The sequence below is a fragment of the Magnolia sinica genome, chromosome 15 (assembly GCF_029962835.1).
Source record: "Magnolia sinica isolate HGM2019 chromosome 15, MsV1, whole genome shotgun sequence".
In the NCBI taxonomy this organism is placed as follows: Eukaryota; Viridiplantae; Streptophyta; class Magnoliopsida; order Magnoliales; family Magnoliaceae; genus Magnolia; species Magnolia sinica.
In genome coordinates this window covers 13,468,500-13,496,430 of record NC_080587.1, presented here as the reverse complement: position 1 = coordinate 13,496,430, position 27,931 = coordinate 13,468,500, and the positions used below count along the sequence as shown (strand labels likewise).

The 27,931-nt window shown below is 41.5% G+C and overlaps 1 protein-coding gene across 3 annotated transcripts in view; it reads right to left on the bottom strand.

Annotated features, from left to right (window-relative positions):
- Positions 1 to 27,931, bottom strand: part of LOC131226747 (vacuolar protein sorting 38-like) — a 40,738-nt gene that overhangs the window by 9,799 nt on the left and 3,008 nt on the right. For 2 of the 3 annotated variants that reach the window (XM_058222443.1, XM_058222442.1), the window contains exons 2-4: positions 21,019 to 21,225; positions 1,536 to 1,716; positions 230 to 402 (exon numbers count right to left, since the gene is read on the bottom strand). In XM_058222443.1, the coding sequence (XP_058078426.1) occupies positions 230 to 402; positions 1,536 to 1,716; positions 21,019 to 21,225 (561 nt within the window). The remainder of the gene's footprint in view (positions 1 to 229; positions 403 to 1,535; positions 1,717 to 21,018; positions 21,226 to 27,931) is intronic. The other variant, XM_058222444.1, reaches the window with a different exon arrangement.

Genomic DNA, 27,931 nt, shown 5'->3' with positions numbered 1-27,931 from the left:
ATTGCACCAGCCTACCAAACCATGTCAGTGGAACAAGGCGAAAAACTTTGAACAAGGTCAAACGGAACTTCCAAACCCAGGTGATTTAGAAACAAACCGAGGTGCACAATATCTACCAACACTTTCTTTTCATATTCTCAACAAAAATTACCATCTAGAAACAGGTTGTGGTTAATGAATATTATGTCAAACCACCATACTAAAATGAAATTATAAGATAATAACTCACATGTGCAACGTAGCCGAGAGCAGTGGCAGACTTCTGAATCTCCTTCTTATCACTGAAAAAACTAATCTTCTTCAAAGGAGGCACAGTAAGTTGCAGCCCTAAAATGGTTAAGGATGACTTTCCTGGATTCCTGGATTCCAGGATAACTGACGAGCTAGATCCAGCACCACCCCCTGAAAATCCAATTACATGTTTCATTTTTTTACTTTTCGTACAAGCAAAATAACAAATACTAAAGCAGTACAAATTGATGAAAAGTTATTTGCAACAGAGGCAAAATCAGAAAATAACCCTGCTACTGCATGGCATCCGCCTGGATTGTTAAAGATACTTGGAGATTCCATGATTATATAAATTTTAGCAATATCTGATATTTAATCCTTTCTTTTCTTCTTCTTCTTTTTTTTTTGTGTGTGTGTGTGTGTGTGTGTGTGTGTGGCACTAAACACAAAACAAAAGTTCAAGCCCCAACAAAAGAAACAAATACACCCAACAAAGCCCAAACAATCAAGAAGCCCACTCCAACACGTCTGATTTTGCCCTTCTAAAGACCGCATTGGTTATTCAGTTCCACCCAAAGAGCCCACAAAGCGGCCAACAAAGCTAACCTCCACTTCCCCCTTTTTTTTTCCTGGATCCTCCCCCATGCCACGCAAGAAAGAAGGCCTCGATAGTCCCCAACATCACCCATGAAACTTTGAAGAAGACAAAAAAGCCCTCCCACACTACTTTGACAAAAGGCAATTAATGGAAAAAATGGTCAACCGACTCCTCGTCTTACAAGCATGATCTTTCAAATTATTAAAAAAATAAATTAATTAAATTAAATTAAATTAAATTATCAAAAAAACATATATGAGATGATTATTGGGAAATGCCAGAAAAACATACCGAAATATATATATATATATATATATATATATATATATATATATATATATATATATTTCTTATTCCATTTTGCTCTTTTATTGAGAAAATTACCAAACACATTCAAGCATAAAAGTAACGAAGGTGACCCAGGAACATGCAGAATGTCCATGCTGTGACAAATGTTTCAGAAAAGGGGATTCCAATTTTTCAGAAAACTATTTCTTGGCTTTCATTCATGTTTCACCACTTCCCCAGAGACTGAAAATTGGTTTCCAATGGGAAATTGATTCTTGATAATCAAAAAGGGATGTTCACAAGAACTTGTACATTCCCAAAATCTTCCCTTTTTTATTTCACAATATTCCCAATAAGAGCATCATTTTCTTTCAAACGGAAATGGAGATGTCAGATACTTTCTTCACAAGCATAATACCTGATTTGCTCCCATCAGAACGTGAGTCATACTTTCCTCCAGGTGTCTGTCCAAGTGAGGCCTTTACTGGATAAAGGGCTGAAACCTGCGCCATCATGTACTGTTGCCTCATTCGAAGCAACTTCTGCAAGTTTTTGAGATGAACATGACCCCGTTCACCAGCTAGCAACCTATTAGCTTCCTTCAAAGCAAATAGTTATCAAGTAATCAGTTGCCCCCCACATTGCTCTTTTGAATTAATCAATTTTTCTTAATCAATTTTTCTATCATGATAGTTATTCATACGGCATGCATTACCTCAAAATTAAAGTACTCTGCAACTTATGGTAGGAAATGGAAAGCTACACAAGTTCCAAGAAAGGTTCTGTAAATATTATCCTCTGCTAAAAAATCTGTACGTAAAAAATTCGCTATCAAATCAAAGCAAGCTGAATGGAAAGCTACACAAGTTCCAAGCCATGTTATCTGGATATTATACTCTGCTTAAAATCTGCATGAAAGACTTTGCTATCAAGTCCAAGTGAAACCTCGCCTAACCAGACTCAAATGCAACTGGATATGATTATATAGTATCCAATGGTATGATGAGCTAACAGATAGGTAGATTAATAGATTAATGTTTCTTTTATTGGTAAATTTGATAAATTTAGTCATAAGGCACAAGTACAACTGGGCAATCGAAAAGAAATTAGTGTCCTACTCTAGTCCATTTGGCAGATATGATGACTATGTTTTTTCAGATCGTTCAAGATTTTTAAAATAGATAAATAATAAATAAATAAATAAATAAATAAACTATGCTTTTTCAGCAATCGTATTCCATGAGTATTGAAAATGTGGGATGCTAAGAAAGTCTGCAGAGGCACAGGATTATGTACATGTGGGCCCAAAAGAGCCAGCATAGATGCAACACCAGAAATGTCTGAGATTTTTTTGAGAGAGAAATGTCCAAGATTAGAAGATCCTCTCCAAAAATTTCCTATGATGAAGCTATCCAGGTTGAGCACTCATGGATATATTTCTAGGAGACCTTCACCTAACCAAACAAACCTTGAGCTTGAAGCCATCCTCCTTTAGACTGCCTTGACATGAATTTTGAATGGCATAGCAAAGATGCTCGGCATGACTTCAGATGTGAGCCAGAACAGGACTGAAATAGCGATCTAACAAGCTATCGATGAAGTTGAATGTGACAGTTGATGCAAAAGCCCTAGGGCCCAACATAGTATCCAAGACTTCCATCAGTGAATGGTCATTTAGTAACCCATGAGCGACCCATGGTTAGATCTAGTGGGCGACTAATGTGACTTGAGGTAACAACACCACATAAGGGACCCAAAGCCATGAAGAGAAGGTGGCAACATGGTTGTGTTGTCCTACAACATGTGCTTGAGAAATGTGCACACCAAGGTATTCAAAATCAGTTACGTAATGGCTGTAACGACTGTTATGTAACAATCATAACTGTTACGCGTTAGGGGGTCGAAACGGCCGTTACAAAAAAAAAAAGGCCGTAACAGCCCTGTAACAGATTTTTTCAAAGAAAAAAACAAAAAACAAAAAAAGGGTCGTAACGACCAATACGGGGGCCATAACGGCTCGTATCATAACGGTACCAACCATTACCGTTGTGGAACACCTTGGTGCACACTATTCACAATGCTTAAGAAGGTTCCCCATTTATGTCACTCAAGTCTATGGCCACATTTTAAGGTCGAACAACATCCAACGTCATGATTTTTTTTTATTTTTTTATTTTTTATTTTTTGGGGGGGGGGGGGGGGGGTTGTTAGGAATGACATGAATTTAAAAGCCTCTTGAGTTATCTTTCCAACAAGACCAAGATCATGCAATTCAAATAAGAGAAAGTTATGAATGAATTGCTAATAGGGTGAACAGTTATGATGAGAATTAGAGGTTTTGATTTTACTAGTGTTGTCTTTTCTTCTTTTTTTCCTTTTTTGGAAAGATGATAAATTTTATTAGGCTGAAAGCAAAAGAAAAACAAAGAAATAAGAAAAAACAAGAACCAATAAAAATAATTAAAAAAGAAGCTAAAAATACAACAACCCCTAGGCTGGAAAACCCCCAGGAAAACAGCCCAACCCTAGCAGCAATCAAGGAGCCCAACCTCTAAACAAAAGGACCCGACTAAAAACCCCAACAAAGGAAATACCTTAGTTGCGGAAACGCCAATTGTTTCTTTCCCCAAATATAGACCAATGAACTTCCAAGACTCCCTCCAACACAAGTATGCCATGAGTCGAAGGGCCATCAATGTTGGGAGGACCCAAGTAACATTAGCAAGGCCAAGGACACCCGACCAAATGACCGAAGAGATTGAGAAGTGAAGGAATAAGTGGTCGATCGAATTTGCGTCTTTCTGGCAGAACAAGCAAGCATTAGGCAGGATCATGCCTCTTTTGCGAAGATCGCCAACCACTAACAAACAACTCCTCCCAGCCAGCTAGCAAAAGCCATTTTTTTTATTATTATTTATTTATTTTTTGGGGGGGATCTCGAAGATTTCTACTAATAGCAAGAAGCCAAATCCAATCCTCGCCATTGCCTAAGAAGCAAGAAGCCATCAAAATATCACATCAGAACGAAGGGAGGCCAGCTCTGGGAAAGCAAATTTGAAGGAGCAGTCTCCGGACCAAATGTCCATTCAAAATCTGACTCTTTCACCATTACACAGGGAGAAACCCACACCTTCAAAAACTGGGGGAGCCACTCAAGCTATTCCGTTCCAAATAAAGGAGGAATTTTTTGTCCACCACCGTATAGGAGAAACCATATTTGCTTGAGATGACAGATCTCCATAAACTGGACCCTTCCAAAAATGCCACACCGGAGAATTAACCAGATCTAGGTGTTTAATTCCTACCCACCTTCTGACCAAGGAGCATCCTTCCTTCCAATTTAGCAGAGAACTTTCTGGAGGAAGATCCCGATTTAGGAGACAACTGATTTCAGGCACTGAAAAGGGGGTATATGGTAAAGAAGTTGGATAAAGAGGCCTTAATAAGGATGATTTTGCATACGACAGAGAAGAGGTTGCTTTTCCAGGGGAGAGTTCTCTCTCCATTCTCTCAATAATTTTGTCACAGAGAAGCAGCGAAGGTTTTCCGAGATAATAAGTGGTAAGAGATCCAGCCTAACAGCCAAAGGAATTCACCAACTAAAAAGGGTCCTCCTTAGAGAGGTGAATTCTGAAGAACTTGCACCTAGATTTTATTTTTATTTTTTTTTTTAAGATTAACTCGCACTTAGATTTGTTAACCTTCAAATCTGAAACCACCCCAAACCAGCAAATCACAATACTTAGGGAATCAACCATAGATTCTTCTACTTCACAAAATAGAAGAGTATCATCAGCAAATTGGAAATGACAGATGCGTTGGGGTAGTTACCAACTAGAAACCCACTAAAAAGCCTAGCCTCCTAACCCCTAATAAGCATAATACTCGGAGCTTCTCAAACTAAAATGAAAAGAAAAGGGATAGGTAGACCCCCTAGAGGCACTAAAGAAACTGAAGGAGAATTCATTTATGAGCACATAGAATTTACATGAAGAAACACAAGATCGAAAATATGATCCACTTAACCCCAAAACCCACAAGGGACAGCATATAGTCGAAAAAGGCCCAGTCTACGTTATCATAAGCTTTCTCGAGATCAAGCTTATAGAAAACACCCTGCCTTTTGGTCTTAAAACAGAAGTCAAGACACTCATGGGCTATCAAACCGCTATCGAGAATTTGCCTACAGAAAATGAAGGCACTATGAAAAGGAGAATGATCTTTAGGAGAACCAAACGCAACCTTTGACTAAGAACCTTAGCAATAATTTTGGAAGGGCAACCAATCAAAGTGATTGGGCAATTGGGCAAAAATATTTCAAACTCTCTGCTCCCTCCAGTTTAGGAAACAGGGCAAGGAATGTACAACCCAATTTTGAAGGAAGATAACCTGACTAGAAGAATCCTTAACAAGGCCTCAAAGGGCCATTTCAACCAGATCCCAAAAGGATTGGGAAAAGGCCATAGGAAACCCGTTAGATCCCGGAGATTTATCCCTCATAAGGTCAGAGACAGCAGCCTTTATCTCGTTTAATAGGATCGGATTTTCAAGAGAATCCGTGTCCTCCTGGGATAATCTAATAAAATCCAGGTAGACTAGTTTAGGTCGATCCTTACCCCCATCTGAAAGGACGAGAGAGTACTATCTAACAATAGAACCACAGATACGGTTCTTGGCAATGACCCTTTCTCCATCTACCAAGAGTGAAAAGACAGAATTGGTGCGCTCGGGCACTAGCTATCCCACGAAAATAATTAGTGTTTTTTCCACCTTCCTTAAGACAAACTACTCGAGAATGCTAGCACCATTTTATCTCTTCCTCCTTAAAGCGAGAACAATAATCGAAAGACAACTTAGCTCTCAAGCAAAGATCTTCCTCCGACAACTAGCCTCCTTCCTTAAGATCCAAAGATGGCATCTTACTGAGAAGAGACGACATCTCCAGCTCCTTATGGCCAAAGATCTCACGATGCTAAGTTTTGAACTTGATCTTCAACATCTATAATTTTTTTAAAAGAACAAAACCCAAGTGACCCTCTACCAAGGAGGCCAACTAGACTATAATCAGAGAGTGGGAACCTCCATTTCGAGCCAAGCAAGCTCGAATCTAAAAGGTTTCAAACCCCAATTGATTTCATCAACTTCTAATAGAACTAGGCAGTGATCAAAGACTAGTTTGGGGAGGCCTCTTTGACCAACGAGGGGATATTGAGAAATCAAACCCGGAGAAACTAGAAACTTGTCCAGTAAAGACATGGTGGAGGGTGACTAGCCATTAGAATAGGTAAACTTCACATCCCCCCCATCGGAAGGTCCACCAGCTCATGTTTCCCAACTCAATCATAAAAATTAAGCATGTTGGAGGACACCCAATACCTAGAGGATTTCTCAAAACGAAGTGGAAAACATTGAAATCGTCTCCAACGCACCAAGGCAGAAGCGATTTCTCTCAAACTAAGGACATTTCCTCCCAGAACTCATTGTGCAAGACAAACGACTAGAGCCATAAACTCCAGAGGAAAGCACAAGAAACTCAAAGAAATGTCCCAAAAGACTATATTCACGAAGAACAAAACCAACTAGTTGTCCTCCTTGCACCACAAAGCTAAGTCCAACAAAACCAAGATCCCACCTGCAGAACTGAGTCAAAGGCCACCCAATCAACACATTCCGGCCCCAGACAGAACACACCAAAGACCTATTCACATCTTGAAGCTTAGTCTCTTGCAAAACTATCAAACAAGCTTTGGACCTAAAACAAATATCTTTAACTACAGATCTTTTTTAAGACAGGCCAAACCTCTAATATTCCAAGAAAGGATGTTCACTGGGGAATCAAAGTAACCCCTTTACCCCTCCTCTCAGCTCAAGGAATAGCTTCAACCAATCTTGTTGATTCCACACCCAAGTTAATCAACTCTTTGCAACCCTTTACCGACTTAAGAGAACCCCTTTGAGAGGTCGTAGTAGGAATCTAAAGACCCCTTGCCGCCACTAGATGGAGAGAGCAATATAGTCTTCATCCCTAATCCTAAATACCACCCCCAATAATATGCCCACATGGCAAACAACGTCCCTAACCCATCTTTTTCTTTTCAAAGTCTCCACTAGACAATCCATTTGTCCCTGCAAAAGAGCGGACAAAGGACACGTGCCCTGGGGATTCCTAATGTCATCTAAACAGAATAACGCTCTAACAGAGAAGACATAAGGGAACCCTCTAGAGAAAAAACATGGCCAGCAAACCTACGTCTTCCATAGGTTGAACATAGAAGGATTCAATTGTAGTAATCCAAGAATTCAGCAAAACTACAGACTAGGGAGGGGTTAAGAAGGAACCAGACGGGGGGAAGGGGAAGGGGGGAGGACCAAGCCAGAGAGGGTAGAGATAACATCCCCAAGAGAGAGAAGATCCTGATTACCGGCCTGAATATAGAACTCAACAGAGGACTCGGCTGCAGGTGAGAGGAATCGTCTGAAGACTTTCCATTAGAGCAAGCATTAAAAGACTCACCTATCGAAAGCTGAGAACATGTATTGAAGCCCATGGCAGCACATTTGTCGCACTTAAGAAACAGGGGAGATGGCATGTCAAGTGAAGTCAAAGAAGGGGGGCCTCCATCTCCCTCGAGCAACCCAAAACAGAAGAAGGTTCACCATCTAACTGCCTCATGTGCTCTGTTGTGACGTAATCCGAACATCTATTTTATGGATAAATGGAGGGTATGTTATACGATGCCAGTGTAGCCTGCAAGATATCAGAGCGGAGCTCAATATCAACATAGCCCATTAATGAGGAGTTGGCAGGCGCCTTAGAGACACCGCCTAAATGTTGGCATGGTGATCCACATGTCCTTTTGATATAGACCTCCCCATGAGAGAGAAGACGCCAATTATCAAGCATTAAAAGCTGGTGAGCCCTCTCACCAAAATGAACTTCTGGATCATCACCACATGTGTTATCATCAGGCACACCACTACATAGGATTAAAACAAGGGAGATCTCAACTCTACACATATCCTTAACACTAATCAGGGAAGGTAAGTGCAGGCCAACTGGCACCAAAGATATGAGATAGGTTGGCTGTATATTTGTCTGAGAAACTGGATCTCAAGAGATAATGAAATGACCTGTTCACCAACTGAACCTAGGGAATGAGAAATCTCCAACCTTTCGAAAGCATCGACCCCACCCGAGGACAAAGAAACAAAAGGCCAAAGACTGGAAGAAAAGCAAGAAGGGGGAGGGGGGGTGTCCTTTGAGATAGGGATAGTTGCCTCGAACTTGGTGCACGTGTACACCCACCACCTGGGACATGTGGATGCTCAGGATCCACAAGAGAAACCACACAAGCTAGATTGGGAGAGCTCACCTCACACATGAGATTTGCCCTGACGAATGGATCATGGGAGTATGAAAACGGTGGTCGTCCTTCCCTCACTACGGGAAATGACTGAGGACGGCAGAGAGACCACTATCACCGACAACCATAGCTTCCCAAGATTGAGATGAAACATGTTGACCACCTTCCTTAATCACCTTGATCGAGAATTAGACCTCCCCGATCGTCATTCTAATGGCTTCTAGCGTCGCTGTCATCCTCTTAACCCAGATACAGAACCTTGCCCAGCGGAGTCCCAGAAGAGCCTCTTTGACAAAGACAGGAGTCCCTACAGGAGACTTTGATCCCTCAAGCAACATCGTCAGAGGAGATGGAAGTAGGGAGAATCGGAGTTCTCAGGGAGGCCGCAATCGGTTTGCTCTCCTCCCCACCGACTTTAGCTATTGGCTCACCTCCTTAGGACCATAATGGGCGATTTGAACCCTTAACTCTCTCCCAGACTTTAGCTCTTGGTTCACCTCCTTTGGTTACGAGCTTGACGCCTTTCCTTCTACGCATCTTGGTCTACCACTCTGCGTTGGGAAGCAGGCTAAACATCTTTGGGACAAAGTTATCGAGAGGATTGAGAGGAAGTTAGCCTCATGGAAGTGTCACTACCTTTCTTTAAGGGGGCGTCTAACACTAATTAAGGCGGCTTTTTCCAATACGCCCGTGTAGTTTACGTCTCTTTTCAAATGCACCAAGTTGGTGGTGGACAGGCTCGAAAAGTTGAGATGGGATTTTCTTTGAAGAGGGTCAGTGAAAGGAAAAAGTTCCACCTCCTTAGATGGGAAGACATTTGCAAGTCTTTTAAGGAGGGGGTGTCAACATTAAACCTTTGGGAGACATTAATAATGCTTTACATGGTAAATGGATTTGGAGATTTTGGGTCAAGAGGGGTAGACTTTGGAGGGAGTTGACTGACTCTTGAGTATGGCACCCATGATGGTGGTTGGTTCGTCAAACAATCCTCTCTCTACAGAGCCTCTGCCATTTAGAGAGGTGTCTCGTCCACTGAATCAATTGTCCATCAAAGTGTTGCCTTCTCCGTGGCTAATGGACGTCGTATCCGATTTTGGGTTAATGTTTGGTGTGGAAACCAAGCGCTTGAAGATCAATTTCCTAGCATCGCTCGTATAGCTCTTGACCGTTCCATTTTAGTGGTGGATTGTTTCTCTTTTTCAGGGGGTTCAATGGTTCAGGGCTCCTCGTTGAAGAAATCTATCAAAAAACAAATTATGGGAGATTTCATAAACCATTTGAAGACTCTTTCTGAAGTCAAATTCATCGACCAAGAGGACTTGATAGTTTGGTCGAAAAGCCTCAATGGGTCATTCTCAATGAAGTCGTCATTTAGCTTGATTGAGGTTTCACACCCCAATCACCCGCCTCACCCATTCTACCATTGGTCCTACGGGGCCCCATCCAAAGTTGCAGCATTTGTTTGGCTTCTGGGTCAGAAGAGTATCCTCACTATAGATAACTTGCAGGGAAGGGCCATGGTTCTTCTTAACATATGCCTTATGTGCATAAAGGATGGAGAGTTGATCGATCACCTTTTTATTCATTGTTCCTTAGCCGCTAAGGTGTGGACTCATTTTTTCTCTTTGTATAGCACGACTTTAGTGATACTGAGATCTGTGGAGGATTTACTTTGGGCATGGCATGGTGGTGTAGGTAGGGTCGGGAAAGCCACGTGGAGACTCCTTATCATGGCGGTGGTGTGGTCATCTATTTGGGGGGCTAGGGATGAGTATTGTTTTAGGAATCGTTGTGTGGACCATGTGGAGGTCATTAGGAGGATTAATGCTCTTGTGGAGGATTAGGCTATCTTCGTAGGGTCAGCTTAGGCTGGCATTTTGGCCATTTTTAGTCTGCTTGTATTCTTTTCTCGCTTCTTGTGAGCTTCCTAATAAAGTGGCTGTTATCACTCAAAATAAAATAAAATAAACTTTCTCCCATTAAATTTTGTCCATTGAAACCTTTAATGTATCTAACCAGGTCATCTTCCTCTTCTATTCTCACAAAAGCGAAGCCTCTAATAGAGATTGAGCCTTTAACCTGAGGGATAACGACTTCTCTAACCTTCCAAAAGTTTCCAAAAACTCGGGAGAAATGCAGCTCCATCCATTTTTCAAGGAAATGGTCCACAGAGGGTTGGTAGATCGCATGGCGAATCCAATGTTTTCTTCTAGGGCTAGTTGCTACCTCTTTTCCTTCCTTCACCAGCTGGGATCCAGACACTGGAATCATCTTCATGCAAATAGTCAGAGAAATGAGCTAGACCTTTCCCTTTCGAGAACCTTCTTTAAGGACCATCAAACTATCAATGGGATGATCTCTGAAAGTCGAAAGAGAGCAAGGCAAGGGATCTCTGCGCCTAAAGTCGAAACGGCTAGTAGGTCGTCCCTTACGCCATTGAGATAGGTCTCGATTAGGACGTCTCCTCGAGAATGGCCTCAAACTTGAACTAGTCTCGAGCTGGTTTTGGAGAAGAGGGCCTTTGCAAGACAGGCTCTCAATTTCCTTCATCCTCCTAACTTGTAGTAGCTCTTGAGCATTCTTTCATGAGAGAAGCATCATGTCAGGATATATGAAAGGCATATTCTTTAACGAAATCGCCATCCAGATCCTTCTCTTCCTCTTCCTGATAGCTTTTGTCGCTTCTCCTCAAGGATCTCGATTTCTCGTCTCGTTGAGCATGATCCCTTGAGTGGATTCTTTCATTTCCTCTTGATTGATCACGAGCCTCATCTCTACCTCGAGATCGAAAGTCACTTGAATGGGAACCTCTTTTTTATTGTCTTGGCCATTGGAGGTTAATAGCATTTCTAATGCAGGAGCATTTCCACACCAGACTTGAGTGGGGTGGCTTGTGGGTGGCCTATGTGAGGTGGGTGGCTCGTGTAAGGCGGGCCCCGCCCCTATGAGGCAGGTGGCTCGTGTGAGGCGGTACCCATTTGATGTGGGGCCCACGAGGGAGGTTTGGCCAAGGTCATAACCCATGGGATGTGGGGCCTGGGCTATGAGATAAAGAGATTGATTCGCCATGCTCTATCAATTCGAGCTTTTAGAGCAAGTGGTTAGTTATTTTGCATCAAAGTGGTATCAGAGCGGGAAGTCTCGTGTTCGAGACTCCTCACCGGGGATGATTAATGCAGGGGCATTTTCACACCGGGCTCGAGCGGGGTCGCCTGTGGGATGTAGGGGAACGCTCGAGGTGGGCGGCCTGTGTGAGGTGGTACCCATGTGACGTGGGGCCCATGAGGAGGGTTCGGCTGAGGTCCTAACCCATGGGATGTGGGGCCTGGGCTATGAGGGATTGATTCGCATGCTCTATCAGTTCAAGCATTTAGAGCAAGTAGTCAGTTGTCCTGCATCAATTTCCTTATTAAGAAACCAACATGCTACGAGGTGACCATTGAGAGAGGATATGAAGATTCACACTTCTTGCTATCCAAACAAGACTAGATGATAAAAGATAGAGGAGTATTACTAGTGTTGTCATCCCATGGGTACGCAAAAAGCCTCATTGATCTAGGTGTGGGTAATGCTTACTTACAAGTTGGTTTGTAGTGGATTCTTTTATGTTCAAGAAATTTCTAGAAGAAAGAAGTTTGTTAGTTCTAGTCTAGTTGATTTGGTTCTAAGTTAGTTCTGTTATCAAGTTAGCTTAAATAGAGTTCTATGATTAGTTTGTTTCTTAGTCAAAGACAGACTCTCTAATTACAATTTGGTTCTTAGATTAGATCCTAGATAGGACCTAGAAAGTTTCTTCCAGTTAGAAGTTTTACGCATATTTTGAGATCATCTTGAGGTGAAACAGGTGTTTAGGAGTCTTGGATTAATGGTAGGTCAAATCAGGAGAGTTCTAAAATTAGAAATCGGAGTCTTATAGTTTAAGCAATTAAAAATGTGGGTTTTTAGAAAGTGAGAATTTTGGACACATTTAGATCATTATTTAATTTCTTTTAACAGTTTTTCACGTGTGTCAAACATCGAACGCAGTTCCCAGAAGAAGGCGAAACCTAATTAGGGTTCAAAGGCCTACAAAAAGCATAAGAGGAAAGGCCTAGAGGAACTTCTATGAGAGGAACACCTGGAAGAGATATGAAGAATTGTTCACTTACCAAAAGGACCATAAAATAAGAATCCCTGGCAAAATAAGATTCGTAAAGCCAACCTCAAGGAGTATGGGAGGAAGACTTAAAGGGGTCATTTGGATGCCTGTAAAATCCTCAAGTGGTAATCAGATTAGAGGTAATCGGATTACATGGGTCATTTAGATGGGTGTCTTTGCCTGTAATGGAATTATAGGTTGTAATCGGATTACAACTTTTAGTTGTAATCTGAGACATGGCAAAGGGTCATTTTTTCCAAATTATAGGTGATATCGCGCAACGGTTTGCGCATCAGGATGGTAGGTTCACACGTCTAGAGGAGAGAGTTACGTGTTTAGATGCTAGTATTCCAACCGCCACTATAGGTGGTGCCCGGGCGACCCCCGACACCGGGGTCGTCGATCAGTCCCAAGTTGTGGGCTCTGATCCACCTAAGGATGGTTTAGGTGCAGGACAAGCCCGTGGGCCTGGCAACAAACACGATGGGGTATATCCATTACCACCCACACACAATCATGATCATGTTCTTTCCGCCCAATGGGAGAGCCATGGTTGGGTGCGTCCTCAACAACCCCAGAGATATCATGGGCATGAGGACCCTGTTGCTAGGGGGTCATGAAGGGCATCAAGGTCGACGCCCCCAGTTTTGATGGGAGATTGGACCCCAAAGTTTTTTCCAACTGGTTAGCAGACATGGACCACTTCTTTGAGTGGCAAGGTCTACCAGACCCAAGACGGGTCAGGTTCACTAAGATGAAATTGGTGGGCCAGGCAAAACTACATTGGGAAAATGTGGAGCGTCGCCACAAGCAATCTAGAGAGGGGCCAATTCTCTTTTGGATTAAGATGAAAGAGTTGTTGCGAGAGAAGTATGTTCCCCTTTCTTACACGCAGAGGTTGTTGGATCAATGGCACATTTTGCGCCAAGGATCCATGACGGTGACAAAATACATCACCAAGTTTGATGAATATATGATTAAGTGCAATGTGGATGAGGACCCTGCTGTGGTTCTCTTTTGTTTCCGTATGGCCTCAAGCCTGAGCTTTAACGGGAGCTCACGCTTCACATGGTCACCAGTTTGGAACATGCTTGCCAGGTGGTGCAGGAACTGGAGCACTGTGTGCGCTAGTCCAACGTGAGGGGGATTGATTTTCGACCTACTATGCCTAGAGTAGCTCCGCGAGGAGCGAGACCCCAGGTCGGAAATCAACTCAGAGCTCAACCTGGTACCCAACCAGTCAATAGAAATCGAAGTAACGACATGGCTGGACCAAGTACTAGGCCCGTGATGCTAGGGCAATGCCACCACTGTGGTGGCATGGGTCACATCGTTGCTGAGTGTTCAAATAAGGGTGGGCGCATTGCCTTTGTTTCCAAACATCCCACAGAAGAAGTGGCAGATAAAGTTGATGGTGACCAAGATGATGAGGAGATCATTAACCCCTCCCTTGAACCGGCTAGTGATGCCAAGGATGATACTGTGGAGACTATCCCACTTGCAGTGGTGAGGTGCGCCTTGACCCAGATGAAGGAAAGCGAAGATTGGTGCAGAACCACCATTTTCCACACTTACGCTAAGTGCGGAGAAAAGAGCTGTAAAGTGATCATAGACAGCGGGAGCTGTGAGAATTTAGTTTTCCCAGTTACTTTGAGTTGCATGGGGTTGAAGCCAATCCCTCACCCCAACCCATACAGAGTTTCTTGAGTGGATGCGACATCCCTCCTTGTAACCCAGTGATGCCTTGTTCTAATTGAGTTTAGACCAATGTTTTAAATATCGTTATCGCGTAATGTATCGCACCCTTTGGACATGGATACATATTGATTATCGTATGGGATATATCAGTTGTATCACGTAATGTATCGCCATTGTTGGGAAACATTGTAACATTGGGAAATTGGTCAAATTTTTCAATGAAACTTTAGGGATTGTTAAAGAAGACATCAATACACACTTAGAAATCAAAACATTACCAAAAAAAAAAAGTGCACATAGTAAAGGTTTCCTTTGTATGGGGTCCTAATATATACGCTTTTCAACTGAACTGATGCAATTATATTCAGAGTCTATTCGTATAATTTATAAACGTAAGAAGACATGTATGGAAACACAAGCAATATATTCAAAAGCAAAAGAAGAATCATTAGATCAGGTTACATACATGTTTAATTTTGTGTTTGGATACAAAGATTGTAACTGATTTGCGAGAAATTGATAAATTTTGATTTTTCTCAATTTTCCACAACTTGACCCATCTCTCCTAAATCTCGAAATCGAAGTTCCAACTCCATGATTTTTAATGAAAAATATGAAGAATCATATATTTGTAACATTTTAACACTAGTTTAACGTGATTTACAACAAAAACATGGATCGAAAATCGAAAATGCTCTCTAAATAGAATAGGTGGGATATATCGGCACTACTTGTGCGTTTCGTATCGCACGGTGGTATACAAGATATATCATGGGATATATCGGCTGATATCGTCGATATTTAAAACACTGGTTTAGACCATACAAGGACAAGTTGTGGTGTGATGTAGTCACGATGGACGTTGGTCATATCGTCTTGGGTAGGCCATGGCTCTATGACAAAGATGTCACAATATTCGAGCGTACAAATAATTGTGTTTTTAAGGATAAAGGAAAGAAGCTTGACTTGAGCCCGCTCCCTCCCAAATCGTCCATAGGAGCGAAGGATGTTGCATCCCCAGGTGGTCCTAAGAGTCAAAGGGCGCCTCAATTGAAGTCTCTCCACATCATAGATGCTAAAGAGTTTGAGGGAGAGACCAAGGTGAGGACTATGGTGTACAGCCTACTTGTTAAGAAGAGTACACCCAAGGTTGCTATGGGGATACCCCGAGAACGGTCCTAGAGGAGTTTCGGGATGTCTTCCCTGAGGACCTTCCAGACGAGCTTCCACCGATGTGAGACATTCAACATGCCATAAATCTCATCCCAGGGGTAACCCTACCAAACCTCCCTCACTACAAAATGAACCCCACCGAGCATGCCGAGTTTGAAGAGGCGGTAGATGAATTGCTTAAAAAGAGATTCATTCGTGAGAGTCTAAGCCTGTGCACCATGCCCGCGCTTCTTACACCCAAGAAAGATGTCACGTAGCGCATGTGTGTCAATAGTAGAGCCAAAAATAAGATCACTGTCAAGTATCGGTTTCCCATCCCGAGGCTTGATGACATGTTTAACATGATGGTCACCTTTACTATCTTTTTGAAAATTAACCTCAAGAGTGGTTATCACCAAATTTGTGTTCGCCAGGGAGATGAATGGAAGACTACCTTCAAGACGAAGGACGAGTTGTACATGCCCTTTGGGTTAACCAATGCTCCAAGTATGTTTATGAGGGTGATGACCCAGGTGCTATGACCCTTTATGGGCAAGTTTTTAGTTGTGTACTTCGATGATATCCTCATCTAGAGTACGTTCCCTAGCCAGCACATCGAGCACTTAAGGCGGGTCTACAACTCCTTACGCGAAGAAAAGCTCTATGCGAACCTCAAGAAGTGTTCCTTCTTGACCTCCCAAGTTACCTTCCTAGGGTTCATCGTATCGTCAGAGGGTATGTATGCAGACCCTGAGAGAGTCAAGGCCATTATCAATTGGCCCAAGCCAAATACCATACACGACGTGCAAAGCTTTCACAGCCTAGCTACGTTCTATCGGCGGTTCATCCGTGGATTTAGCTCGATTATGGCTCCCATCACAGATTGTATACAAAAAGGGGAGTTTCGATGGACTAAAGCCGTGAGACAGGCTTTCTCAGAAATTAAGAAGAATATGACGGAAGCGCCAGTCATGCGTCTACCTGACTTTACCAAAGTCATTGAGGTAACATATGACGCGTCAGGAATTGTCATAGGTGGAGTGTTAAGCCAATAGAGACATCCTATGGCCTTTTTCAATGAGAAGCTAAATGAGGCTAAACAACGCCACTCCACTTATGAAAAGTTCTATGCGGTTGTGCAATCATTGCACCATTGGCAACATTATTTATTACCATAAGAATTCGTCATGTTCTCTAATCATGAGGCCTTGAAATATTTGAGCTCTCAAAAGAAGTTGAGCCCAAGGCATGCCAAGTGGGCACAATTTCTTCAAGAGTACACATTTGTGCTTAAACACAAAGCCGGAAAAGAGAATAAGGTTACTGACGCACTTAGTCGCCGTATCATGACGCTGCAGTCCATGAGTATTGAAGTTACAGGCTTTGAGCAACTCAAGGGTGAGTACTCAAACTGTCCTGATTTTGGGATCGTTTATGCGTCAGTGTCTAGTGACACGCCCTAGAGTGTGGAGTTCGTCCTTACAGATGGATATCTTTTTAGATGGGGCAAGCTCTGTATCCCACGCACATAGCTCTGTGATTTTCTAGTTTGAGAGATGCATGCCGGAAGGATGGCAGGTCACTTTGGTCGAGATAAAACAGTTGCCCTTGTGTCTGATCGTTTCTATTGGCCTCATCTCCAGCAAGATGTGGCTAAGATTGTAGGGCAGTGTCGGACATGTCAACTGGCGAAGCAGAGGAAGCAAAATACAGGTTTATATACTCCTTTACCAATTCCACATGCCCCATGCCAAAATGTCAATATGAACTTCATGCTTGGGCTTCCCAAGACTATTCGTAAGCATGATTCCATACTCGTGGTTGTTGATCGATTTTTTAAGATGACCCATTTCTTACCCTGTTATAAGACCTCAGATGCCTCCCACGTTGATAAGTTATTCTTTCAAGAGGTGCGACTTCATGGAGTACCTAGATCCATCGTGTCTGACAGAGATACCAGGTTCACTGGTTATTTTTGGAAAACTCTCTGGCATCTTTTGGGTACGAGGCTCCAATTTTCTTCAACATAGGGAATTTGTTGAGATGTTTGTTTGGAGACCATCACAGAACCTGGGACACTGTTCTTCCCACAGCAAAGTTCGCATATAATTTTACAGTAAACAGGTTCACAGGAATGAGCCCGTTCGAAATTGTTTTAGGTCTTCGACCTCGAGCCCCCATAGATTTGATCCACATAGCTACCCCGCAGCGTCCTTCGGAGTTAGGAGAGTCCTTTACCCAACATATACATGCATTGCATAGTGAGATCAAGAGAAAGATGAATTCAAGTAATGAACATTATAAACTTTTTCCTAACACTCACAAGAGATTTAGGGAATTTCAACCTGGAGATGACGTCATGGTTCGTATTAAGTCTAATCAGTTTCCACCTAGATCCATGAAGAAGCTTCATGCCCGTAGCATAGGCTCACATAAAATTGTGAAAAGGTTGGGGTTTAATGCTTATGTTGTTGATATCTCTGCTACCATGGGCATCAATTCCACATTTAATGTGGAAGATCTAGTTCCCTATCACAAGTCATCACCTCTATCTATTGGTTCCCCTGTTTCTTCCCAGACCCCCCTATAATAGACATTGGCTACAGCATGACCTTCCTGTACCCATCTTACCATTTCTTCCACCTACACCGAGAAGAGACGAGATAGGAAATTTTGGACTCCGAGGCGGTTTCCACTCACTCCGGGGGTTTCCAGAAATTCTTAGTCAAATGGAGGAACAGGCCCATTACAGATAACTCTTGGATCACAGAGACAGAGTTGCAGCGCATCAACCCCGATTTACTCGAGAGATACAGGTGTTCACTTTCGTCAGTGGCAAATTCTTCCTACCTGGGGAGAATTGATGTAGACATTAGTGGTGCAACCTTTAGAGTGTACCAGAGGAGGAGGCGTCGCTGATAGAATACCGGAGCAAAGGAGTTGATGTGGATGGACATCGGGTCCATCGGACCCATTTTCTAACGCACTATAAGTGCAGAAGCTACATGATTGTACCTTAACCGCATGCCCACGGGGCAGATTTCACACCATCATGCAGGTGTTTCAGTTTTAGGCCTTTTCTTGTTCTTTTCCTTGTTTTCAGGGGCTTTAGTGCACTTTGTTTTATTTTTTCGTCTTTTGTTATTTTCCTTATTTTCAGGGGCTTTAGTGCACTTTTATTTTTTGTAAGGCTTTTATATACACCGTGAGAAACCCTATTTTGACATAGAATGAATACGAGTTCGTATGTTTTTTTTTTTGTTCCCTCTTTTATCAAGAGATTAGGGTTTCAGGATTGGCCCTTGGGTGTTGAGGATTCTACCCCGGTTTCAAGTTTCCTTCTTCCTAGATCTTTGAGGTGCAGGAAAAGGTAAAAATCATTTGTCTTCTTTTCTTTTGATGACAAAGGACTCGTACTTTCTTATCTCGAACCCTCCCTTCTTTAACCCTTTCGTTCCTCTGGACACACCCTTTTGGTTTAAACGGAAAAGAGGGATGGCTAGTCAATATAATCAGATCCAAACTTGACCATGGACTGATTTATGCTAGATCTGGGATATCCTCATACCCCCAAGTCCTTCCTTTTTATTATTTATGTGATTTTATGCTATGGGGCATGATCCTGACGAAATGATTTCATCTCTGTGTTGAGATTTGCCTAATCCATTTGATTTAAAACAGTTGGTTGATTAATTTATTTATTTGAATCTCGTCATCCTGATTATACATGCATCTGGAGTTAGGCCATCACATGTCCATGCATCAATAGGTAAACAGATTATAGGCAAGGAATTTATTTTTTGAAATTGTTCAATGCATGAAAAATTACAGCTTCAGCAATCCCATCCTCCCCTAGTTCCAACAGTCGGACCAATGGTTCGATGATGTAGACAATTCTATATTTATGGCCCATTGTAGATAGCACCCGTTGTATATGTGGAACCTACGATAATCCCCTCTGTGTATCGTCTATGTTCAAGGAATTAATGATCACATTCTGGTGCACTGTACATGTGGGGTCATCCATCTATGGTCCTGCTATAGATGGATCATATATGGCCCGCTTTGTAATCCATCTATATACCTCTCTTTGTATCATGTACCTCTGTGTCTTGTATGGCCCATTGTACATGTGTTGATCATGCATACATGTCTAATTGTACATGTGGCCATGTACTGGTGGCCAGCATATGTGGGGGTCATTGTACATGTGAAGCACACTATACACATCGTCGGTACACTGCATGTACATGTGAATTAATAGTTAATTGTTTATATTCAATAGTTTCTCATCACAAAAGGAAATTTGAATTAGTGGGCCTACTTCTTTGGCACACCAAATGATTGGTTTAGCATAAGGATCAGCTATGCTTTATTGAGTTAGGCTTATCCCAATGATCCATCTTAAATGAAGACTTTATATGTCATTTGAAGATTTTTAAAGGATTTATCACTCCAAGCTCTATTGTGTGTGAATACCCAATTACAAGCTATAACAAATTACAGGTTATCCAAACACAGATAATTGTTTGCCTGTAAACAGATTACAGCTTAAAGCCAAATAGGACAGGCTGTAAACACTTTACACATGTAATCCAATTACAAGTTAGGGGTCGTTTGGATGACTGTGGGCCTATTTGGTTTTTAAATTTCCTATGTAATGCAAAGTAAATGAGCCATCATTATCATTTCCAGGTGTTTGTTTAAACATAAATTATGGCTCGTAAATCAAAACTCAAATACACTTGTAAAGGAAACAGGTAAAGGAAATTGTAATCATTACATTTTCACACTAAAAAACTACCATTTTTACAGTAATTTCTAGGTGAAACAAACAATGTAGAAAAATCATCATTGTAGTCAAATGTAAGTGATGTCACCACATTTACAGCCATTTACAGTTGTAATTGGAAAACCAAACAGGCCCTAAAAGAACTTGGATGAGAGAAAGACCTAGAAAGGATATGAAGGCTAGTTCGCTTACCAAGGACATGGCCTTTAAATAAGAATGATAGGCAAAATAGGATTTGTAAAGCCGACCTCAAATAGCTAGGATAGGGCTAAGATAATTAGATGAAAGCCAACCTTCCTTAAATAGCTGGGAGAAGGCTATGATGATGGTGGTGGTGATGATCGAAGGTTATCCTCTCTTCAATTTTGTGATTGTTTGTGGCACTCCTCTTAAATTGTGTGATTGTTTGAGGCGATTGTGCAATTCATTGAAAGGATTTCATCATCTTTCCTACACCAGCAAAGGACGTATACTACACTTCAAGGACTCATGATAAGTCTTACTAAGGTTTTTGGTCTGATATCAAATCCCCATGCCTCTGGTAGCCGGAGTCAAGTATAGCGAAAAATGATGACCCCGAGAGATAGAATTGAAAGATTAAAGAAGAAACCATGGCACATACAAGTACAAACAAAGGTGAAAATAAGAAGGAAAAAAAAAACAAATGACCAAGTCACCCAGTATTGCATTCCCATGCATTAACCCAGAAACTCTCACAATGTTAGTAATCATGGATCCAACACTAAATAGAAATTACCTGCAGCTGATTATAAGCTACTGCAAGTGCTTTGCCAGCGCCCAACAGTGATCTGATGCTGAGGCAAAGCTGCTCATTTTGGTTCCTGACATCCTCTGATGTGCTTTTCGAGTGAATCAACAGATTCCCCATCACTAACTTCCGGGTCTCCAGTTTTTGGCGCATCTCCTCAAGCTCATTGGACTGATGCAGCGATTCTGATCTTACCTGCCCACCATATTGCCGCCCCGCTAACCAGCAAACTAATCAATTAAAGTCCATAAAATTATGAAAGAAAAAGAAAAAGAAAAAGAAAGAAAGAAAGAAAGGAAAAAAAAAAACATATACAGAGAAAACTACTTACTCGTTCCTTTTTATTTTTCCAAGGACATAAAGAAAAAGAAAAACACAATTACTAGAGATTGCAAGTTCAACCCATGATTTTTATTGAAATAATACAGACATCTTACTTTGGTCAGATACCTTTATTCTTTCCCAATCTTAGAATAAGATACCTTTATTCCTTCCCAATCTTAGAAAAACAGTAGTATGAACAAATTGGAACAGGCAATAATTATGATGCAAGCCTTAATTCCAAATAAGAACCAAAAGTATCTCCTAAAAACCAAAAACGAAAAAGAATAACAAAACATATTTAAATAAAAAAGGTACATTATGGAAATTAAAACTAGCCATTGCAATTCAACATTTCCTATTATTCTGAAGAAAAATTTGGCTCCAACTGGCCATTTCTGAAGATTCATTTTGTTTTTTTATCCCATTTTCTAAGTAAAATAAGTGTTCGAATTTTGATGCACACCCTACTTTGAAAATCCGAGCACCATTTTTTAAAAAAGATACGATAGGAAACACAACCACAACAACAACAAAAATGAAAGTAGACCAAGCACAGTGATTCCATATCATTTCTTTAGGGTTTCAACTTGTGATTTCCATATAATGCATTCCGTCACAATTTCAAATCCTGATTTTCTGAACCATAACAATGTAATAAATCCCAATTTCGACACGGCATCATCAACACATCATCCAAGCCTTATCCCAACTAACTGGATTGGCTACCCAGATCATGTTCTGCAATTTGGATATGGCAATGCAATGCATAATTCAAGTCATCACTTATATTACAAAGTATTTCATACTGCTTCAAAGAAGTTTACGGCTTTAACTTGCAAATTCTGTAAATTGGGCTCTCTTTTCTATTTCAAGAGTAATCAATGGACCACACCTCAGCAAATGCACAGTTTGCAGAGGCACACAATTCCATACAAGAGGGACCCAACTTTCCATCATCCAAACAGTTCATGGGCCCCGCCATGGACAGATCATGCCCAAAAAGTCAACAGGTTGGAAGATACTAAACACTTGATCTTTTGCCTCTTCTCATGAATTGTGGACTAATGCTGCATCTCTCTCCTTGCTGGTTGATTTCTAGACGACCAGTCAAAGGGTTATGATCATCCAACCCATGAGACTTCCGGGGGCATCCCCTATCCATTGCCAGGTCCATCCCGTTAACAATCTTGTTAGCTGCCCACATATGCAGTACATCTTCTGAGGCTCAGAACAAACCTTCACAGGGAAACTGTGCACAGGATATCCAGGTTTTTAGTTTGTATAAACTAGGCCCATGGTTGATGTGAGGCCATGGTTTATGTGATCCGGACCATTGGTTTGTCAGGCACCACCACGTATAAACCACAACCAGAACTCCTAGACCACACAATTGTAACCTTCCAATTTAGGGGTTGTTTGGATGCCTGTTGGTTCCATTAGTGGGAAGTGACTTACTCATAACTTACTAAAAAGTGGTGCTTGGCTGTGAAATTTCACCTGCAAGTGAGTTATAACCTATGAGTCACATCCTTAAAAGAAAAAAAAAAAAAACTTTTAAGTCAGGCAAATCTTACATTTTGAAAACATGAGGTAAGTAAGTTACGAGCAACGGTCTCCCCGGTCCCTCCCTCCCTCTCTCTCCCCAAGGGCTACTGCTGCCGCCCAATGTAGCCATTGGTGACGCAGCCCGACCACTGCTGCTCCTCTTTCTCCGAGATCAAGTAATGACAGCTACGGTTGCTTGTTTCTGGATATGGGTTTTTTGAAACACTAGAGAAGGAGAAGAAAGAGAATGGGCCTCGAGTTGACCTGGAGAATGAGTTAATGGGCCTGGCTTTTGCATCTTTGTCTTTTTGTATTGGAGCTTGTTTGGGATATCTAATCAACGGTCAAAGTGCCATTGAAAAGTAATGGCTCAGATTTTCCATTATAGAAGTGGGGTCCATGGCTTCAATAATCCAAATTGTTTTGGTGGGGATCCAATTTTGGTTGGAAAAATGGATTGCCAAACAAAATATATTTCAATGGCCTAATCAAAGGTCTATGTGCCTTTGGAATATAGATGCTTGCCCAATATTTCATTACAGAAATGGGGTCCACATTTTAGCAATTCTAACCATCGATTTAGTAGCTATCAAATGAATTGTTCAAACTAAAAAAAGTGAGATCAAATCCCTCCTATGTTTTACTTCTCAATAAAATAAAGTAAAAAGTATAAAAGTGAGGGGACCAAACTCAACAAACAGAAATTATTATTTGCTCGATGTGATCGGCCCCATCACAAGATGTGCCATGGCCAAATATGTCCCTTATCAAAAGATCCTAACCATTGAATGATGCTTGCAGACAGACAGGAACTGTTGAATGGTCATGTTAGCTGGGAATTTATTGGATGGGTCACAACCAAGTAAAAAGTTGATGCAGGTTGAATTGGGCCCAAGATCCATGGGCCAGTGCAAAGCCCCACAACTAGTCCATCAATAGGCCCAAGCCGTCAATTTAGCTAGCTAGCAAAATCATTCATCTACCTATGCAATAATTAATCAGTCAAATCTTCTTAAATGCATTCTTATCCCTTGGCATCTATTTATTAATTTTCCATTTTTGTAATAAGTCATTGGTTGTCAATGATATTATGAATCTTCCTTATTTGTAGGTCTTAAAGCTTATTTAAGGGCCAAGTATGAGTAGTATCAAGGCACCTTGGAAATAAATAAAAATTTCTAGTTATTGTTTTGCATTGTTTATGATCCATGTGTTTAGTTTGAAGGTGCCTACGTTTGGACAGGATCTTTCCCATCAATTGGCTGCACCAATTGGGTATCAAAGAGGTTTCCAAGGGCTGGATTGAAATTATGAATCAACAACAATCTCAATGTTCTGTTTTCAGGTTCTTTAATCATAAAATTCTGCATCTTTTCATTTACTGTCTTCATTGCATCTCTCTCCTACCCCCCATTCAATTTTTTTTTTCTTTTGCAAAACCCAAAATGTCCAATTACCAGGAGGAGACTACAGAAATTGTGGCAGCCATCCATCCTCCAAATTCTGTCCCCACTAACATCCCAAAAGAAGCCCAGAAAATCAGCCCTATTCTAGTCCAAAATCCAGTCCTTATTTCAGCCCATTAACAAACCAAAATCCAACCTTTATACTAACCCATTAGAAGGCCATAAAAAATCAGTCATATCCCGGTCCAAATCCGCCCCCATTAAAAGCCCAATAACAGCCCAGAATCTCAATCCAATAACAATTTCTTGTTCTAAACCAAAAATTGTCCCATATTCTTAGCCAACATCACCCTTTGATACGATGTCTGCCCATGGTGGTCACATCTATCAAGGGAGGCTTACTAATCATCAACAAGACAATTGTATCACCGAACTATTCACAAGGATAGCCAACCTAGAAACCGTTGTTGACCTACTACATGGAGAACAATGTGGAAAGCGACCTGATTCAACCGGAGATCCTGATGGCAACCCAAATCCACAATCAGGGTTCTAGCCAGAACCTTCAGTGAATCAAAATGGTACACATCCTTGAGAGTATGTTTATGACCATGCAACTGTTCTTTGCAAAGAGAGCCCACCCATGACACCCCAATAGAGATGCCCCAAAAAGACAATATCACCAAGAAAGTATGAATTAAAGTTCCGGACTTCATGGGTTGCCTTGATGCAAAGGCTTTTGTCGACTAAATTACAATGCTTGAAGATTATTTTGTATGGTACAACATTGATGATGTTCGCCAAGTGGCCTTTATGAAGGGCAAGCTAAAGGGCCCAACAAGAATCTAGTGGCAAAGCATTTACAACAACAATCTCATCATGGGTTGTCTTGCCATTACCAAGTGGGATGACATAAGAGAGAAGCTGGAAAGTAAGTATTTGCCCTCAGATTAATGGATACTCTTCTCCAAGAGCTCCCTGCATTCAAACAAGGAAATTTATTGATGGATGACTACACTGGGAAGTTCAATGAGCTTTCTGTCCATTGTAAACTTACAGAGACAAACCACGTAACAACTTATAGTTATCAGACGGGGTTATGCCAAGAAATCCAACACCCATGGTCATGTATGATTTTAAGTCAATTGACGATGTTCAACAAAAGGCTTGACGAGTTGATCAACAACTGCGACAGCATACTTTCTAATGCTTTGGTCCTCCAGTCGGGGAATCTTTTGTGAGGAAAGGTCAAAATCCACATCTTAAACAAAGTTTGTCGTAAGGCAACTAACGACCTCCCCACCATTTTCAATTGCGCCTACAGATGTAGATTTCACCTATAAGGCAACCACAACCTTTGCAGCACCCCCACCCATAATCCATACCAAAGGCAACCAACGTTATAGGGTTATGACACCAGATGGTGAGGTCCTAATCCTAATCATCCCCTAAGATGAGAACAACGAGATGTTGCAGACAAATGGGGAACTTTTCTAATGAGCATTTGCAAGCCAGGAACCTCAATTACTACAGTAATGAGGACTCCTACTACCCAGATGGCCATGAGTATTACGATGAGCACATCAAGATGGAATAGCCCTATGTAGAGCCTACATCATAGCCAAAGCACCCCCCGCTGAGATTACAATCGAAGGTGAGGGTGAAGGCCCCACCATCGATGATCATGTTACATGACCTATCCTGGCACCTTACCCACGCATGAAAGTTAGTGGTCTGTCGCCTACAATCGAACGTGGGGAAGCAAAAGATTGGCAACAGACCACTAACTTTCATATGTGGGTAAAATGTCAGGATAGGTCACGTAACATGATCATCAATGGTGGCAGTGGAACGAACATCGTCTCTCAACAAGTGATTGATAAGCTTAAATTGCCAACCAAAAAGCATCCAAAATCATACAAGTTTGCATGGGTTAATGACATCATCAATGGTGGTAGTGCAATGAACATCACCTCTCAAGAGGTGATTGATAAAATCAAATTGTCAACTTAATGGCATCCAAAACCATATATGGTTGTGTGGGTTGATGACACTGCCAATCCCGTGACTTGGAGATATTTAGTGTCCTTTAAAATTGGCATATATGAGGACAACAATAATTCAGATGAATGTTGCCCACATCCTTCTCGGTCGACCTTGGATCTTTGACCGAAAGGTACAAAGCGACGATGAGGCTAGCATGCATACTTTTCTATAGCGAGGTCATCATATCCATCTTCGCGTATTGCAACATATGTCGCCTCCATCTACGTCCCCATCATTGACATCTTCTACTCCTCCAAACTCCCGTGTTCTCAACATGCGGAAGTACAAGGAAAACTGCAAGGATAAAAGCGTAATGTTCACTCTAGGCACAAAACAAGTGCAGGAGCCTGTTACTGACCAAGATGAACCTCTTGATGAAGTCAAATCCATACTGCATGACTTTCGAGATTTAGTCTCTAAGAATATGCCTGAGTTACCTCCATTGCAGAATATTCAGCACACCATAGATTTGGTTCCCGAAACATCCTTACCTAACACATCAGCCTACCAAATGAGTCTTGCCAAGCAAGCCGAGTTGAAGCATCAAGTTGATGAGTTACTAAAAATGACTACATACAAAAGAGTCGAAGCCCATGTGTCAACCCTCAACCCCAAGAAGGATGGAAGTTGGCATACATGTGTAAACAGCCGAAATACTAATAAAATCAAAGTGAAGTACAACTTCCCCATTCCTCGACTCGATAATATGTTGGGCATGTGCAGGGTGCTAGCGTTTTTTCTAAGATTGATCTTCGTAGTGGATACCACCAGATTCGCATCCGACCAAGTGACGAATGGAAAACGGCATTTAAGACAAAGGATGGTCTGTATGAGTGGTTGGTTATGCTACACACCTAACACTTTCATCAAGTCATGACCCGGATGTTGTACCTATTTATTATTAAGTTTGTAGTTGTATGTTTTGATGACATCCTTCCATATAGTAAGTAGACGATGAAGCACCTCAATCACCTAAGTCATATCTTCAAAGTCCTTCGCCGCAAGTGCTTCTACAATAACATTAAAAAGTGCACCTTCATGAGTACATCCACGATCTTCTTAAGGTACATTGTTTCGTCACGAGGTGTAAAGGTGGACCCCACCAACGTAAAAGTCGTTGTTGATTGACCAACACCTACCGTTATCTTTGAAGTTCATAGTTTCCATGCCCTCCTACATTTTACTGACATTTTGTGCATAACTTCAGTGGCATCGTGGCTTCAATTACCGATTGCATGAAACATAGAGTTTCCATGGACAAGTGCAACAACAAGAGCGTTTAATAGGATCAAATATAAGATGATCGAAGCTCCAGTTTTGCACCTTCCGAACCTTAAGAAGGTATTTGAGGTTAGTAGCGACGCTTCCAACATTGGTATTAGTGGAGTTCTCAATCACAAGGTCCATCCAATAGCCTTCTTCAATGAAAAACTCTCTGATGCGAAGCAGCAGTACTCCACTTACAACTTGGAGTTTTATGCTGTTGTTCAGACCATACGGCACTGGCGTCACTATTTGGTTGGCAAGGAATTTGTCTTATACTCTAATAATGCACTCAAGTATCTAAAATCTTAGCATAA